At 46.9% G+C, this 17,434-nt stretch overlaps 2 protein-coding genes across 4 annotated transcripts in view; one reads left to right on the top strand and one right to left on the bottom strand.

Annotated features, from left to right (window-relative positions):
• The first annotated feature begins 71 nt into the window (after positions 1–71).
• fsbp (fibrinogen silencer binding protein) lies at positions 72–4,197 on the top strand. Of its 3 annotated transcripts, XM_077003949.1 has the most exons (6): positions 72–206; positions 990–1,210; positions 1,303–1,752; positions 2,166–2,271; positions 2,376–2,425; positions 2,543–4,197. In XM_077003949.1, the coding sequence occupies exons 4-6, from the start codon at positions 2,181–2,183 to the stop codon at positions 3,080–3,082; spliced, it is 681 nt and encodes a 226-aa protein (XP_076860064.1). In that variant the 5' UTR covers positions 72–206; positions 990–1,210; positions 1,303–1,752; positions 2,166–2,180; the 3' UTR covers positions 3,083–4,197. The 3 variants fall into 3 exon arrangements, with proteins under 3 accessions (XP_076860064.1, XP_076860062.1, XP_076860063.1); XM_077003947.1 differs by having other exon boundaries at positions 990–1,752; XM_077003948.1 differs by lacking the exon at positions 72–206 and adding an exon at positions 226–470 and having other exon boundaries at positions 990–1,752.
• Positions 3,729–17,434, bottom strand: part of celsr3 (cadherin, EGF LAG seven-pass G-type receptor 3) — a 52,971-nt gene continuing 39,265 nt past the window's right edge. The window contains 13 exon segments of the mRNA XM_077003938.1: positions 3,729–5,848; positions 6,167–6,281; positions 6,372–7,034; positions 7,348–7,542; positions 7,825–7,998; positions 8,144–8,235; positions 8,399–8,496; positions 8,884–9,003; positions 9,713–9,839; positions 10,657–10,736; positions 11,455–11,567; positions 12,003–12,177; positions 17,150–17,356. Of these exon segments, the coding sequence (XP_076860053.1) occupies positions 5,821–5,848; positions 6,167–6,281; positions 6,372–7,034; positions 7,348–7,542; positions 7,825–7,998; positions 8,144–8,235; positions 8,399–8,496; positions 8,884–9,003; positions 9,713–9,839; positions 10,657–10,736; positions 11,455–11,567; positions 12,003–12,177; positions 17,150–17,356 (2,187 nt within the window). The 3' untranslated portion in view covers positions 3,729–5,820.

Genomic DNA, 17,434 nt, shown 5'->3' with positions numbered 1-17,434 from the left:
CGTACACATGGTGTGTAGATCTGCGGATTCAATACGCGCTCCCTGCGCATCTGGAGTTGCCCCCCTGGCCCTTTACGCAAACAGCGTAAACTGCGCACGAGTCCCTCTGTTGTTTAAATTTCGCACGGACCACTCAAACATAAAGGGGTGGGGGACGAACAAAGTGTATATATTTTTTTGCGGAGTAAAATAAGTCGGCGTCGCAGGTGAGTGGATCGTTTCGCTGGCGAGCGGAATGCAGGAGCGTCGAGGCGCGCGGGGTTGCTTGGACGCATATTAGTCTTAATCCTAGTCCCGACCCGATTAGTACCGTGCAAGGGTTTAGCTCTTCGGCTAGGCAGGCCAGCAGCTAACGTCTTAGCTGATGGACGTTTTAAATAGAGAAGAAGTGAATTGGCGCGGTTTGCACCGTGCAGAAGATTGAAAGAAGTGGAAGAAGAGGATAAAGTCAGAATCGTGGAGTTGTGCGGGTCAGATAGATTAATATAACACCAGAATGAGCTCCGGACACGGACCACACACACACACGGATTAAGCTTAGACCAAGACTGATTGGCATCAAATCACCACTCGGATCTGTGTTGAAAACGGCACTCGATTAGATATCGTGCTGGTCGTAACATAATTAAAGCTTCTATGCTGGTTTACTCGGTTTTTGTTACTCTTTTTTACATGATGTGCGCTTAACCAAATGTGCAACGTTAGCCACGTAAACCCCGCAGTGTGCGGGCCTGGGCGGCTTTGGTGACATCTAGCTGCGTTCACTCTGTACTGGTTCCTTTCTAGTGCACTTTGAACATTTTTGAGAGAAATTTGAAGGCAGATTTATCGACAAAATAATGACAAAACCGTCTGTTTTATTCTCCCTCCCTCCCCCCCCCCCCCCCCAAAACATTTATGAACATTGTGAAACCAGTGCCAAATGCCAGGACCAGTACCAGTACGTTTCCCCCAGACGAGACCTAATGTGTTTTGTTTGTTTCTTTCAGATGCGCCCACGTATCGCAGGTTCATGGCAGGGGTGTCGCCATTTTTGATCCAGCGGCATCACAATTCTTTTCTTATCCTTTGCGCGGTGTTTAGTTTTTTATGGACACATGACCAACTGTGGCTCATGCTGTAAGCATTAAATGGACCAAACCGACCACAGCCCTGTAATGAATACTTGACGACAACACATGCACGCATGTGCATACACACTAAAAATCCAGTATGTAACAGCAACTCTAATCCAGAACAAATTTAGTGTTAAAAATGGATAGTAAGTAGCACTGTTAGAGTTAAAGTAACGTACTTTTACAGTTACAGCTCCATGAATGAGTTGACCACAGATCTGCCTTATCTGTCCACGTGACCCTTCCCGACTTTCACACACACACACACACACTTCTTCACGCCTCCCAACCAACTTCTCCAACACGCACACCGTGCCACAAACGAAGATGCTGACCACCATGACGTACCGCATGCCGAACTTCACCCTGGAGCAGAAGCTCTACCTGCTTCAGAAGATTCACAGCGTTGTGGACGCCGTGCAGGACTTCCGCAAGGACACCAACACCACCGTGTACCGCAACGCCGTGTGGGCCGAGCTGGCACAGGCCTTCAACGAAGCCTTCCCCAATCGGCCCGCCCAGCAGTGTGGGCTCCCTGAAGACGCTATGGAAACGATTGAAGGTGGAATGCCGCGTGGCGCTGCAGAGACGGCAGGAGCAGCAGGCGGCTGGCGTGCCGGTGACGGCCCTCACTCAGGTCAGACTCACGCCCTCACTCGGGTCAGACTGACGGCCCTCACTCGGGTCAGACTGACGGCCCACACTCGGGTCAGACTGACGCCCACACTCGGGTCAGACTGACGCCCACACTCGGGTCAGACTGACGCCCTCACTCGGGTCAGACTCACGCTTTCATGACTTAAATAGCAGTTCCAGTACACTGCAGCTGGTCTTCACAACTCTCATAATACTAAACCAGCATCAAGAAAGAACAGGTTCACCTGAAACTAAGCAGTCCACTGCCTTTGTCATTTGTCGTTGTTGACTCTGGATGAATTCTGAAAAGTCTAAGGAATTCTGCAGTGTTAAGAGCTGTGCATTTGTTGGTCAATAAAGTTTAATTGTATCCGTTCCATTAGTATTCCCTAAGAATTTGCTTTCTGCCTGCAGGTGCAGCGAGAGGTAATGGCTCTGGTGCCAAACCTGATCTCCAACATGGAAGACATGGATGGAGATGGCAGCTATGCCTCCGTCACAAATAGCTCACCTGGGGCAGGTAGATAGCTCATGACCACTACTACTGTAAACAACAGGTGTAATTCCATTGAACATATCTTGAGCAATGGAAGAAAACTGCATGCATTTTTCTCTCTGTTTCAGTGGCTGGTGGTACCAATGGGAACGAACAGGAGGACACTGACCAAATTGATGTAATGGTTTATGATTTCTCAGTATAATATATTTATTTGAAATGATCAGATCTGTGTGTACATAGTGTGTGGTGGTTAGTTTAGTTGTACTAAACAAATTTGCTTCTTTTGTTCTAGGAAGTTGACAGTAAAGAACTTGTAGCTATTGACATAGGCTTGGCCTCGCCGCCCGAGCCTCCACAGAACTCTGGAACTCCGCTTGGCCCCGCCTCTTCCTCCCCTCCCCCGCAGTTCCATTCCGCCACATCACGGGCCTCCACCCACCGCCCTTCCGTCTTCTACCCCAGCCAATCCCAATTGGGCTTAGGGCTGGGGTCGAGGGGCATGCTCTTTGACCCCCCGTGCCGAGTCTCAGCGGCGCCTCACCTCCCCCCCACAGCGTCGACGGAGAACTCGCTGCCCCTCCTGGACGTGCGTGGGCCGGAGGTGAGCTGGGAGGCGCGGAGGCAGGAGGTTCTGGAGCTGGAGCACCAGCAGACCATGAGCTTGCTGCTCCTGCAGCAGTGCGTGTGGGAGGAGAAGCGAAGGGCAGCCAGGCAGAAGGAGAGAGCGGCGCGGGCCAAGAAGCGCTACTACCAGGCCAAGCTCCGCAGGCTGGGGGCCGAGGTGCCGCCTTCCAGCAGCGAGGAAAGCGAGGAGGGCCCGGAGCAGACGTGACCTCCGCTGTTTACCACCACCACCCACACCCCCAAGTTTCTTTTGTAGAGTCGTTTGTGTGTTTTTTAAGATCTATCAATGCTTTTTTTTTTTATTTTCCTACCAAAACAGATGATTTTATTTTTGTGTACCCGTGTGTTCCAAATCCAGCGTGTTTTTTGGGAGTATGTCATTTTACGTCAGTTATGTGGATCGTGTCAGTTAAGATGTTTCGTCTTTTATCTAAATGCTCTGAACACTCCTCTGTCGTTAGATCTTCCGTTTGAGGTAGTTTTAGCTTCAACACAAAATATGGCTACCTTAAATATCTACTGAGGTTTTCTCAGGTTTCTTAATTTTGTTTTTAGTTGTAGTTGATCGATATGCGGTTTTAAGGGCTGATGTCTGATATAATGCTGATATTGCAAATGATTCCATATTATATTAGTAGATGGAATTGTGTTAGTTTTGCTCTCATCCAGTTGTTATTAAGAAAACAAAAAGATGAAAGGAGTGGAATCGGTTGTAGATCTTTGTAATAGGACATGTAGACTGTAAGTCAGTACAGTTACTCATTCTCAGGGTGTGTTTGGCTGGACGGGGACCTGCTGCAAACTGAAATATCTGCTGGAAAAAAAGTAGGATGGAGAATATTTTTGACCTCAAACTAACAATGGTTCTAAAAATTCAAAAGAGATAGTTAAAACAGTTAAAAGAATATTTCAGGAGGCCCGAGCCACAAACACAATAGCAAACTTGCCATCGCTTTGAAACACCTTTCAGGTAACGAAAAATACAAAAGACTCAAACCTGTTAGCAATAATTCTTTTTTTAATGTCCAACATTTCTCTTGTACGTTTTTGTGGTAACCAATTATGGGCAGCTTACTCCAGACACCTTTCAATGTAAATGGGATATCAGACATCCCATAATAAACACAGTAACCAATGATTCGTCTTCAGCCCCTCCCTTTCTCTGTTTTTTTTCTGCACTCATATTTTCTTGTTTCTCTCCTAGATGACAGAATTTGCCTTACCCAGAATGCATTGTTAATGGCAGAAGAGGAGCTCATATCAAACAATACATGTACCAAAATGTTACACATTATACATGTTAACAAAGTAAATTCCACTCTCTTGTGATCAAGAAAATTCAGTCTCTTGCTCTCTCTCTCTCTCACACACACACACACACATACTCATACACACAATTATAAAAACACTCTGGGATGTGGCTAACGGATAAATTAACCTTAATAAATATTATTAAATAAAATAAATGAATCTTATGTCTGTACAAGATAAAGGTACATTGTAATAAATAAAATATAAAAGATGCAAATAGTAAAAAAGGATTGGAGCACTTTTTGACAAGTATGAGGTATAAAGGAAAGAGTGATTCTCTTATTTGGCAAAACCATAGAGCAAAACGCAGGAGATAAAACGAATTTTTTTTTGTCTTTTTCTTTTAAATGAGCAGTATACTGTAGCTATATGAGACTTACAGCTCTCCTGTCATACACAAAAATTTCCCTTGTGTCCTGTTAAGCCCTATGTCGCTTGACTGCCTGATTGACATTGATATATATTTTCTCTGTCATAAGAACTTTGCTCAGAAGGAATTGTGATGATCCACTGGTCTTTAGAGATCGAACTATGATAAGTAACATCAAAAGCTTTTCTCAATCAGCAGATTCAAGATACCAAAAGATTTAAAATATACACATTCTAGTGACCTCTGCACAAACTCCCAACACACATGAATAATAACTCCACTAAGGCAATTCTTGGTGGATTCTAGAAAGCCAGATAAACTCAAGGGACGAAGTGAATGCTTAGAATTAACTCGGATTAATACTCGTTTCATCTGGATTCAATTGAGCAATTTTTGTCGAGATTGTTTTCAGTTGATTTCCCAAAATGGCTGCATCAAAAGAACAACAGTGTAGGAATATGCGAATGAATAAGCATGTGCTTTGCAACACTCGTGTACTGAGGTGGGTGTGGCCTGTGGCCTTAATTTCCCAATCAAACTAGCGGTCTCAAAAAAATCCCTTGATTGACAATCATGTTGGTCAAATCACATCTCTTAGCTCAAAATACTTTACATGTACAATCACTACTGCTGGACTTCCACCTATCACACACCAGGAAGGCTGACACTCTCCTTTAACCAGTCCAACCCTCTGATCCCAATACTGTCAAATCTGCTTCATCAGTCTGTTAGTGAGGTGGTTTTATGCAACAAAGAAACTTTTTGGATGAACGGCATCAGGATCATCAGGATGCATTGCGAGAGGGTTTGGGATGGGTTTGGCAACAGCACCGGATTCCTCTCAACTGAAACGCATATCCAATCGCTCAACAACCAATATGCCAGACACGATCTTTAAAAACATCGCTTGAGTTTTTTTTTCTCATTTGCAATGAAAAAAATACAAAATGTATAAAAAGATTATATACAAGCTTTGTTTTTTTCTTATTCTGACCAGCCCCTGTCATATCACCTCTTCAGCAACTCAGCGCTGCAACTTGAATTGGACATTAACGGTGGAAATAACCTCATTTTTTAAACTATACTATCCTGAGAGGCTGTTGTACATTTCAACTGCAAATCCCATTGGGGATTCTCTCACAGTCAGACCTTTGGGTACTCCACTATCCCAGAATGCAACTTAAATCCTCCACTCTCCTCTCTGTTTTCTTCTGCTCCTTGGTGCCAAGTAAAAATGCATCATGGGAATGAGGGGAGGACCGTCATCAGGACTGTCCATCACTTCTATGCACTCTAAAAGAGAGGGAGGTGGGAGAGGCAAACAAAGAAAGACAGAGTTAAAAAGAGAAGGAGAGAGAACAAAGGGAAAATTCAAAAAGTAAAAGACAAATATATACCTAGATACACTTGGAGAAAAGGAAAATAGTATTAAGTATTAAGAAGTATGGCCCTCATCCACTCTTAGTGAACGTATGACATTTCTGTTCTCGTAGGACAGCTGCTACTGTACAGCTAGTGAAATACAAAACCCTGATAGTGTCATGAATAACAGACCTAGACCACTTCAAATGGACAAATTGATGAAATACGAAACACGCGACAAAAGCTTACTCAGAGTCTGGTGACACTTCAGAGATGCTCTGAGAGGCTACAGAGTGAGGAGGCGGAGATGGGGAGGGGCCGGCAGGGTTTGGGGGCGGGGTTAGCACAGAGGAGCTGAAGGAGGCTAGGATAGAGGAAAGAATGTCCAGATGTTCACTAGAGGGTGGGCGACTGGGCGGAGCTCCAGGGGCTGTTGCAGGTGTTGTGTACCTACATGGAGGGGCGGAGTCTAGGCAGCCCCGGTGCGGAAGAGCAGCTTCTTGAGGCTCTTCCGTGATGGGCGGGGGAGGGGAGGATGTGGGGTGTGGTTCGGGGTGCGACAGCTGTCGCGGGGGCAGAGTTCTGAGCCACTCTCGGCAGGGCTGTGCCGCCCGTGACCCTCCGTTAGACTCCAGCTGCTCCCGAGATCGACTGCTCATCAGCGCCCCCCCGAGGTGTTCTCGTGACGCCTGCCGCCTCGTCAGCGATCCCAGCTGCACCCTCGACCCTAACGAGCCCTCCGCCCCCATCAACCCGGCCATGCCCGCCCCGGCCGCGAGATTCTCCCTGGAGGCGTGGATGCTGTGGGCGGAGCCTAGCCTTTCCCTGGACCCGCCCAGGGGCTCGGCGGCAAACTCCCGGCGTCGCGGCAGCAGGTCAAGGTTGTCGCGGGAACGCTGTCGTCGCGCCAACGAGTCCAGGTGCTCCCGGGAGGAATGGCGGGAGGCGGGCTGGGACAGCGAGCCCGTGCCGGAGTACATGCGGCCGTAGGAGGCCGCCGGCACCCCCCGGTGGCCCAGCGTGGAGGTGCGGTACCAGGAGAGCTCACTGGGCGTGCGCCCCACTGCCGACAAACCCTGGAGAGCTGGCGGGCAGCCCAGGCGGTTCTTCAATATACCTGCAGCAAAGCAACGGGGAAGAGTAAAGCACACGTTGTTGATCCCTGTGCACAACCTTTCAAACTGAATTTTAGAAAATGAGGCCAAATTGTACATTTCCAGCCCAGCAGAGCTGTACTCAAAAGGCTGCCACATATTTCACAGAAATATTCTAAGTGTGTAATTTACCTCTCTTGGTTTAAAATATTCTACTTTGAACTCTGCTGGTTTCTGGTAACCCCAGGTCCAGTTTAGCCCCTACGACTGTATGCGTGTGTGTGTGTGTGTGTGTGTGTGTGTGTGTGTGTGTGTGTGTGCGTGTGTGTGTCTCACCCTTGCGGTGTCTGTGCGTGTGTGTCAGCCCGTTCTCATCCCCGCTGGTCAGTGCAGCGTCTGTCTGATTGTTATTGGCTGTGTCTTTGCTGTAGTCAGCCCCTAGGCGGCGCTCTGAACCCCATTTTTGCAAAGAGTGCACCTCACACTCCTCCAACGCGGGCCAATAGGAGAGCAGGTCATTCCCATCCAGATCTGACATGCAAACAACACACCATGCGATTGGCAGGGGCAAAACTGGGAACAAGCTAGCAGCTTCATTCCTGGGCTCGGCCCAGCTCTTTCTGTACAACATAACCCTTCAAGCGTTGTCATATTTGTATTCCAGTTATTATCCTTGTCTTTGTCGTAGAAAGCAGTCAAACAGAAATGGTTTTTGAAGGGACAAATTTCTGCTAGCTTGCTTTCGTAGGGGAAATTTTTGACAGGATACATTTGTGCACTTAATATACCAGTTTTAACAGATGCTGGGTCTACCTTTGGTGCCATTGTGGGTGGGCTCTGTGAGCAATCGCTCACTGTGATTGGTGCGTTTGAAGCGTCGCTGGATGCGTCCACGGAGACGTACGTTGTCCTCGCTCTCAGAGGAAGGAATGGACAGACTCCTCTCCTCCTCCAGAGAGAGATCAGAGTCTGAGTCCGAGTCTTCACCTGCGGTGAGAGGGAGGTGTGTTAACTCAGAGAGGAGAGCTGGAGAACCTCGAAACTCCAGCCTAACGTGAACAGGAAACATAAGCGGGCTGTGTGCGTACGTTGGTGTGTGTACAGCCCCGCAGGCCGCTGTGTGTGAACGTACCTCCGTTGCGGTGGAACATAGCAACGTCCAGGTCCGTGGCCCCTGTGTGACCCAGAACGTGCTCAGTAGTCTGGTGGGCGAGGAGATTTTCCCTACTCGATAATTAAAGGGTAAAGCAACAAGAGACAACAGAAAGACGACATGTGGATGTTAGTATAATAACTTGCTTTGAAAAATTATATGAAGTCCTCGATTTCCAAGAGCAGTGTGTGTGTGTGTGTGTGTGTGTGTGTGTGTGTGTGTGTGTGTTCTCACCGAGCACTGCTGACTGATGATATGGTGGACGTTCCCAGTGTGATGCGGTGTAATCCACTCTGTTCTAGTAGGGAGGCACTGTTGTATGGGTTCTGGCCCTACACATGTGCACACACACACGTGCACACACACACGCGCGCACGCACACACACACACACACACACACACACACACACACACAGACAGACACAGACAGACACACACACACAGAGACACACACATACACACACACACACACACACAAATATATATATCATATAAATATGATATGCTTGCTGACTGTGTTACAAAGCCAGAATTGTAGGAAGAATCGTGAGAGTATAATATTTCAAACCCAAAACCCGAAAAGTCTGACTCACTGTGTAGCCAGAGCATGTGTGTGTGTGTGTGTGTGTGTGTGTGTGTGTGTGTGTGTGTGTGTGTGTGTGTGTGTGTGTGTGTGTGTGTGTGTGTGTGTGTGTGTGTGTGTGTGTACGTGTACTTACAGGAATCTGGGCTGGTCTAGGCGGGTCTTCACTGGGACTTTTCTTGCTTACACAGGCCACTTTCCAGGCCTCCTGCACCTCTGAATTCAACAGCGTGAAGACCAACAGCACCGCCACACCCTGAACCACAACCACACATGATTAACACACACACACACACACACTAGCACGACCACCGCCACACCCTGAACCACTACCACACACACACACACACACACACACACACACACACACACACAACCACAAATCCCTGACCACAACTACCAGCCATGCTTAATACACACACGCACACACACACACACAACCACCCACACCAGTACCACCACCGCCAAACCATGAACCACAACCACACATGATTAATACACACACACACAAACACAACTGCAAAACCCTGACCACAACAACCAGACACGCTTAATACACACACACACACACACACACACACACACACACACACACACACACACACACACACACACACACACACACACAACCAACCATAACCAGCACCACCACCGCCAAACCCTGAACCACAACAACCAGACATGTTTAATACACACACACACACACACACACACACACACACACACACACACACACACACACACACACACACAAACACACATACACACAACCGCAAAACCCTGATCCACAACAACCAGACATGAATAATACACACATACTCTCTCGTGCGCGCACACAAACAAAAACACACACACAAATGCACATGCAAACACTAATAGAACTATCCAAATCAAATCATCTTTAGTAATTACTGACACACACACATTATTAAATGAAGTCCTACATTCATATGAGTCAGACACACCTGGACACAGCAGAGGATGATGAAGAGGTAGTAGAAGACCAGGATGCTGTTATTGACGGCCATTAGCCCAAAGAACCAGACAGAAGCACTCAAGAGCAGAAGGAGAAAGGCACTGCGGATAGTGGCACTGAGAGAGAGAGAGAGAGAGAGGGGGATAGAAAGAGAGAGAGAGGGAGAGAGAGAGAGAGGGGGGGGATAGAAAGAGAGAGAGAGAGGGAGAGAGAGAGGGGGGTAGAAAGAGAGAGAGAGGGAGAGAGAGGGGGGGGGGTAGAAAGAGAGAGAGAGACAGACAGAGAGAAAGGGAGAGAGAGAGGGAGAGAGAGGGGGGGATAGAAAGAGAGAGAGAGGGAGAGACAGAGAGAGAGAGAGGGGGGATAGAAAGAGAGAGAGAGGGAGAGACAGAGAGAAGGAGAGAGAGAGAGGGGGGGATAGAAAGAGAGAGAGAGGGGGGGATAGAAAGAGAGAGAGAGGGAGAGAGAGAGAGAGAGAGAGAGAGAGAGAGAGAGAGAGAAAGAGAGAGAGGGAGGGAGACACAGAGAGAAAGGGAGAGAGAGAGAGAAGGAAAGAGGGAAAAGGGAGAAATGGAATGGAGAAATAGGGGGAGAGTGAGAGGAGAAACAGAGACATGGGAACAGGATTATAAGAGAATGGGAATTGGAAGATATACAGATTGATTCATAATTGAGATTTCTGGGCTTGGACAGGTCATTAGGCAGCAGTGGGAAGGATCCGCTAAACCAGAGAACTAGCAGTGTGGGCAGTGGGCACTTCTGGTGGACATCACCCATCTGCATGCAGAAGACCAGGGCAGAGCCTGTGTGTGTGTGTGTGTGTGTGTGTGTGTGTGTGTGTGTGTGTGTGTGTGTGTGTGTGTGTGTGTGTGTGTGTGTGTGTGTGTGTGTGTGTGTGTGTGTGTGTGTGTGTGTGTGTGTGTTAGTACTCACATTACGGGCAGCTTCTTCGTTTCTTTCTGAGACGGATTACATGTCATACGCAGTACCATCATGAACATCCCACTGTTCATCTGCAGAAGAGAGAGAGAGAGACAGACAGACAGACAGACAGACAGACACAGGTGGTTTAACCACCGGACAAAGTAAGACAGACAGACACAGAGAGACAAAGACAAAGGCAGAGACAGACAGGCAGGGAGAAAGAATCACTCTATGTCAATTTCAGTTGTATAGTAATGAGTACAAAAATAGTGCTTTTCACATTTCATTGCAAATCTGGGCTTTTTATCTGGGTCTCTGCAGTGATGCAGGAGGCTGAGTAAATGCAGACCAAAACGGTTCCACAGTGGCCCGAACACCCTTATCCCTTATGGCCACAGGCAAATCTCAGTCTTCACCCAATCCTTCATTCCTAAATACCCTTTTAGTGTCTCCATCTCTCCATATAACAGTCGCCTGCACATCAAGGCTACAACCAAGAACGTGCTGCCGTCTACACCACAGCAGTCAGAGCCAGGTGACATTTTGTGTGAACAGACAATGGAAAGGTTATTGGGTAACAGGACATGTTGAGCATGGCTTGTCGTTAAGGGGTTAAAAAGTGGTAGCATGCAGCTTCGTTAAGAACCCCACTTTTATGTTAGTGGGGTGGGCCACACCACTGTTATGTTAGTGGGTGGGCCACATCACTTTTCTGTTAGTGGGGGGGGCCACACCGGGTGTGCGTGGGACAGGCCGGTCAAAGCCAGTGAGATGAGGAGGAGCACCGGACACTGTAGGTTCTCATACCAGAATAACGATGGCAATGGGGCCCGCAAAGCTCCAGATGAGTTTATCGTAAAGGGAGATCCAGCAGAAGTCTGGGTTGCCGTAACCCTCTGGGTCCAGGCCCACCGCCAGGCCTACACACACACACACACACACACACACATCCCCAACCCCCACCGAAATAGTAGAAATATTAACACACACATATACACACACACACACACGCATTCTCTCTCTCTCTCTCTCTCTCTCTCTCTCTCTCACACACACACACACATTCTTCTTGTTTGTTTTTTAAACAATCATAAAAAAAAATCCTAATGACATTATGCTGTTACTTTAATACAGCTTAGACGAACTGAGCTACAACAACAATCTACAGCACATCTCAGTTTTTCAGTCACTAAGTAACATTTTAAACAATCAAACAAAATCATTCAACAAAATTAGATTTTCAGCAATCGTGAAGCCCGTGACCACCTCAACGCTGACAGACTGAGGACACGGTGTAATTAAAAGGTAAAGTTCAGCTGTGGTGTGGCAGCTGGTTTGCGCGTGCGTGTGTCGACCTGTGACGATAGCAGGGACTCCCCAGCCGATGGCGTAGTAGAAGCGCATGGCCCCGTAGTTGATGTTTCTGGCTTCGGTCTGCATGCGGTAGATGTGAAGCGCCTCCACGAACAGCCAGGCAAACGCAGACATGAAGAAATAATGCAGCAGGATGGCCACCACTGTGCACAAAAACTGAGAGAGGAGGCACCACCAATCAGAGCAAGGTGGGAATACACACACCAATGGGAAAACCGTAATCCTGCCCTCAGAATATATGAGACACTTAAGTATTAACAGTGAAAGAGCTATGAGTGTTTACATAGTAAATGACAAAGAGGACCAATAATACTATATTAATGTTCAAAGGAAAATTTCAGAAAGGTTTGTGGAAACAAGCCAATGAAAACACAGGCCTTAATGCTAAACAGCCAATCAGAGTACTGATGAAACACATTGATAAAGGTGTGCTAGTTTTTAAACTCAGCTGTACAGAATCAATACTGTATTAGCAGAGATGGTGAGCCCCTCTGACACAGTTATACACAGTCCTCATTCAGACACAAAAAACTAGCACAAAACTAACTGATATACTGAAGATATCACTGAAACCTTAATACCCTTAATACACAGACACATGCACACAGACAGTAACACACACAGACAGTAACACACACAGACACATACACAGAGATGTTAACACATGTACTGGAAAATTGCAAAGTTGTTAATATAGTGTAGAACCCCCATACTCAAATAGCGGCCCGTGGGCCACATGCGGCCCATGCGGGCTATCTATTTCTGGCCCGCGAGCTGTTTTGAAAAGTGTTTTTTTTTTTAGAAATCTTTTTTTTCAATCGCGCTATCCGCTCTTATTTTGAAATCGCACACCGCGATCTCAAAACGATGCCGGGGATTGCCTTTATGGCAACAACAAACAGGTAGCAGACGCCCAAATGCGTTCGCCATCCACCCCCCACAGGCCCCTTCAGTGATTGAAAAAATAAAATGTGGCCCGTCATCATTTCTATTTGAGTACCCCTGGTCTAGAACATGGCGTGCGACTGAAATAGGAAGTCCTGGGTCACTCTGGGGCCAGACGAGATGGACAAGAGTTAAGATGGAGGATGAGGAGACATGTGTAAAATAGATACAAATTCCCCATAAAGGGAAGTAAAACTGCATAAGCAAGTAAGACAATGTTATCCTGCCTGTGTGTTTCTCCTCATATGGTCCTCCCTCAATGTATATAAGGACTGACAAGATGTGAAATAAACTAGTTTGGTGATGTGACAAACTCTGTGTTCGTGTTTCTTCCACTGACACTCGTGAGCTATCCTTACAGAGAGACTCTGGATGTTGTGACGAAGAATTTCCACGACGATTTTGCAGACCAAGAACGGACCTCCTGAGTGAAGATCTCAGTCTTCTGGATCTCACACTAGGACAAGATGGACTAGTATTACAAACAAACTCAGTGGCTGTGAGACTGGACGGAGTGTTTATGGTGACGACCATAAAAGCGTCAAGGGAATAAACAGATCAGAGAGGGTCATTAATCACCTAGGAAGCCATACCGGTCCGTGAGGAGGGCAAACGCTGAGCGTAAGGTAGTCGGGCTGTACACACACAGGCCTATGCAGGATTTAACATTTAAAGGTCTCTCGGTAAAAACAGTATAATGGGGAATAGAATTACAAAACCAGATAAGATGAAACCTAAAGATGCCACACTAAAGTACACACCACCTAATGTCCATTTTATGATAACAAACTATGGTCCAGAAAGTGTTGAGCAATTTCCAGAGTGGGTGTCAGATTTTGGGTTCCCAGCTAATGGTTCCTTCAGCACAGAACAAATAAGGAAACTAAGAGAGAAATTGACAGAAAGAGAGAAGCAAGTAGACAGGAAAGGTAAATGTAAGTTTTTTGTAAATTGGAAGGCAGTTGGAATGTGGCAGGAAGAGGCAGGTAAGAGAAACAGACAAGTAGGTCCTTCTCAACCATCTCAGCGTCTGGAGTTGCAGGCTGATCCCGACATGGACGCCACCCCGCCGAGACCTCCAGCCTATGCTCAGGTGCTGCGTCATGAACCAGAACCTGTGCCACACCTCACGCAACGAGACCGGGGAGCTGCTCAGGGCGGGACAGGACACGCATCAGTCCAGTCAACAGTGCCGACCCAACCCCCGGATAAGAAGACTCTTGAAGCTGTGACTGGAATCCTAGAAGAACTATCGGAGCACTATGGGGTCGAGGAAGAACCAGAGGCAGGATCAGATGAAAATGGAGGAAGCCATGGACTCCCACGACGAGGTATCAAAGCCCGTGGTGCCAATTCTCCAGAACGAAGGAAAAAGGCAGAAGCAAAAAGACACGACCACCATTGCGTTATGAAGAAGGTCGAGGTAGCGGACCATGAGGAGATCATGGAAGTTCACCGCCCATGGACTATGTCTGACATCAAAGAGGTAATGCAACAGATGGATAACCCTAGAGAAGTGGGCGGAGCGAAATTCGCTAGACAGGTCCACCAGCTATGCCAGGAATTCAGGCCAAATACCGGCGAGTTGAGACGGCTGTTAATGTCTCACATGGGACTGGACTGGATTAAAGTGGCGGGAGAGTGGCCAGACGAGGTCGTGAGAATGGAGGCTCCCAACTGGACAGACGACAGAAACATCGACTATCGTACTGCCATCGAGCGCTTGGAAGGACGCATTAAGACCGCCTTCCCGTTGCGCCCCGATCCCGAGAAGGTGGCGAGATGCAGACAGGATGACAACGAGAGCGTGGAGGCATACTTGGACAGACTAGTGGTAATCCACGAGAGACATTGTGGAATAGAAAACCCTGGGGATATGGCCAGGGAAGAGGAAGTTCCCTCACTGTGGGAAACACTGCTATGTATTAATTTCTTAAATGGACTTGTGCCAGCCTTACAGAAGGCGGTAAAGAAACAGTGCATTGGCTGGGAAAGTGCTTCAATGGCGAAACTCCTAACACACGCCCTCCACGCTGAGAAAACCCAGAAGGAAAAGGCGAAGGAGGCAGAAAATAACTGCAGACCAAAGAAAGACAGAGTTGAACCGAAGATGTGGGGAGGTCAGTGTGGAAGAGGATGAGGACGGGGGAGGGGAAGAGGAAGAGGGGTGCCGATGCCCGTGACTACTAGTCGTCGGTGGCCCCCAAGGCCTGCAGGGCCTGGAGATGCGTGTTGGTACTGTGGAGAACCCGAACACTTTGTGAGAGATTGCCCTCATGTTGCGGGCAGAAGCACTAGGGGTTCAACTGACCAAACCCAGACCTGAGCCTGGAAAGACAGGACAGATGAAGGTAAGATACACTTTTCTAATAACGATGCACACACCACCTTTATTGATACATTCCAACTGGTAGAGAGGAATAAAAAAAGATAACAATGTTGATATGTGTTTTTTGATACTTTTAAAGAAATGCCCATAATTTCAGTGAATGTGTATGACCAATATGATGTTTTTAGTTGATGTTAACACATGTACTGGAAAATTGTAAAGATGCAGGGTGTGAGATATAGATATCATCTAGAACAGTGGTTCTCAAACTTTTTACACAAAGTACCACCAACTGTCAAACGAAAAACCTCCACGTACCACCCCCCAAAAAAAAAAAAAAAAAGAAAAAGCTGTTTGGCGAGTTTAAGTTGTTGACGGGGGGTTAGCGAACGTAAATTGTTACCGGGAGGATGTAAAATGGACACAAGATAAGTATTATATCGCGGTGGTTGGTGCCAGAGCGAACTAGTAACTCATTGAATCATAGATGTGGATCAGAGGTAAATAAACTAGATTTTTTTTGTCGGCGTGAGAAATCGGATGTGTGGCGTGTGAAGACGGTCAAATGCGTGTGTCTCACGCTCAATGCGTGAAAGTTGGCAACCCTGCTCATTACACACATATGTTATAATGTAGTTCTCCTGTATTTCGTGTTGGTAGGGGTTTACAGCACAAAAAGTCTTCGTGCGACATGCCCTCATACTCATATCGCACGGAAACGAGCAAGTTGGCTAAATCTGCGACATCTATGGATTCATCTAACTGCAGTGAGAAGCATTTACTCATTTTAATTCTCTCGGTCAATGTTTGTCTGACGTTGTTCGCCATTTCATCAATTCTGCGAGTGACTGTGTCGTTTGAAAGATGCACCAGATCGAGCTGTTTAGCGACATTTTCTCCGCAAATAATACGAGTCATCCCTTTTAGTTTCTGAATTTCAGGACTTGTCATAATTCTGTTTTAATTAAAAAAATGTGTTGTGTAAAAAAAAAACAAACAAAAAAAAAAAAACTCAAAGCATCTTTTATTTTCCGAGCTCATCTGGCGTACCACCGCGGGGTGCTCTGCGTACCACCAGTGGTACGCGTACCACAGTTTGAGAACCACTGATCTAGAACATGGCGTGCGACTGAAAGAGGAAACCCTGGGTCACTCTGGGGCCACGGACCAGACGAGATGGACAAGAGTTAAGATGGAGGATGAGGAGACATGTGTAAAATAGATACAAATTCCCCATAAAGGGAAGTAAAACTGCATAAGCAAGTAAGACAATGTTATCCTGCCTGTGTGTTTCTCCTCATATGGTCCTCCCTCAATGTATATAAGGACTGAGAAGATGTGAAATAAACTAGTTTGGTGATGTGACAAACTCTGTGTTCGTGTTTCTTCCACAGACACTCCTGAGCTATCCTTACAGAGAGACTCTGGATGTTGTGACGAAGAATTTCCACGACACACACACATTCTCACATACTCAAATACTGAATTCATTAACTTGTCAGTGAGAAGCATTTGCTGTGAATGAACGGCCCTCAAAGGAACTGTGTGTGTGTGTAATCACATTTTACATGCATGTGAGGGTGTGCTCAAGACCCAAGCATTTAACTCACATCACAGCCACAGCACAGTGACTGCGCTATCTGTGCTGATGGTGTTGACATCATTTCTAAATATCACGTTGTCTGGTGCTGTTCGTTTAAAAGCAACACACGATTCAATGTGTCTGTGTGTGTTTGCCTGTAATGTCCAACCATTCAAGATATCCGAAACGCTAACTTGCGAATTTAAATAACAGCTTGTCTAAACAACTATCAGCTCAGTCAGGGAGGCAGGCAAGCAGTCACAGTCACTCACCTGTTGTTCCGTCTGGTTAATGCCCATCAGGTAAGTGAGTTGTGAGAGGAGGGTGGCGGCGGCCATGTTGGAGTGAATGCTGCGTGTGTTTGACTTCAGGCCTCTCAGACAGGAAAGCACCGTAACCGTTAGCAACAATGCCACCATGGAAACCGACAGCGACGTGTAAGTTACTATCGCGAGAGTCTCCAGGTCACCCTCTAATTGCTATTTTAAAAAATAGCACGTTAGACAAAAGAAAGAGAGAGAAAATAAGCATGAATGTATTTGGACAATTAAAGCCAT

The sequence above is a fragment of the Brachyhypopomus gauderio genome, chromosome 4, assembly GCF_052324685.1.
Source record: "Brachyhypopomus gauderio isolate BG-103 chromosome 4, BGAUD_0.2, whole genome shotgun sequence".
Classification (NCBI taxonomy): domain Eukaryota; kingdom Metazoa; phylum Chordata; class Actinopteri; order Gymnotiformes; family Hypopomidae; genus Brachyhypopomus; species Brachyhypopomus gauderio.
Note: the sequence above shows the minus strand (reverse complement) of the source record. Positions and strands in the feature narration are given on the sequence as shown.

Bases quoted from the DNA above. Each gene is read 5' to 3' on its own strand.
- fsbp (XM_077003949.1), top strand. From the start codon at position 2,181: ATGGCTCTGGTGCCAAACCTGATCTCCAACATGGAAGACATGGATGGA. The intron at 2,272-2,375 runs GTAGATAGCTCA...TCTCTGTTTCAG, and splicing joins AAATAGCTCACCTGGGGCAG to TGGCTGGTGGTACCAATGGG. The intron at 2,426-2,542 runs GTAATGGTTTAT...CTTTTGTTCTAG, and splicing joins AGGACACTGACCAAATTGAT to GAAGTTGACAGTAAAGAACT.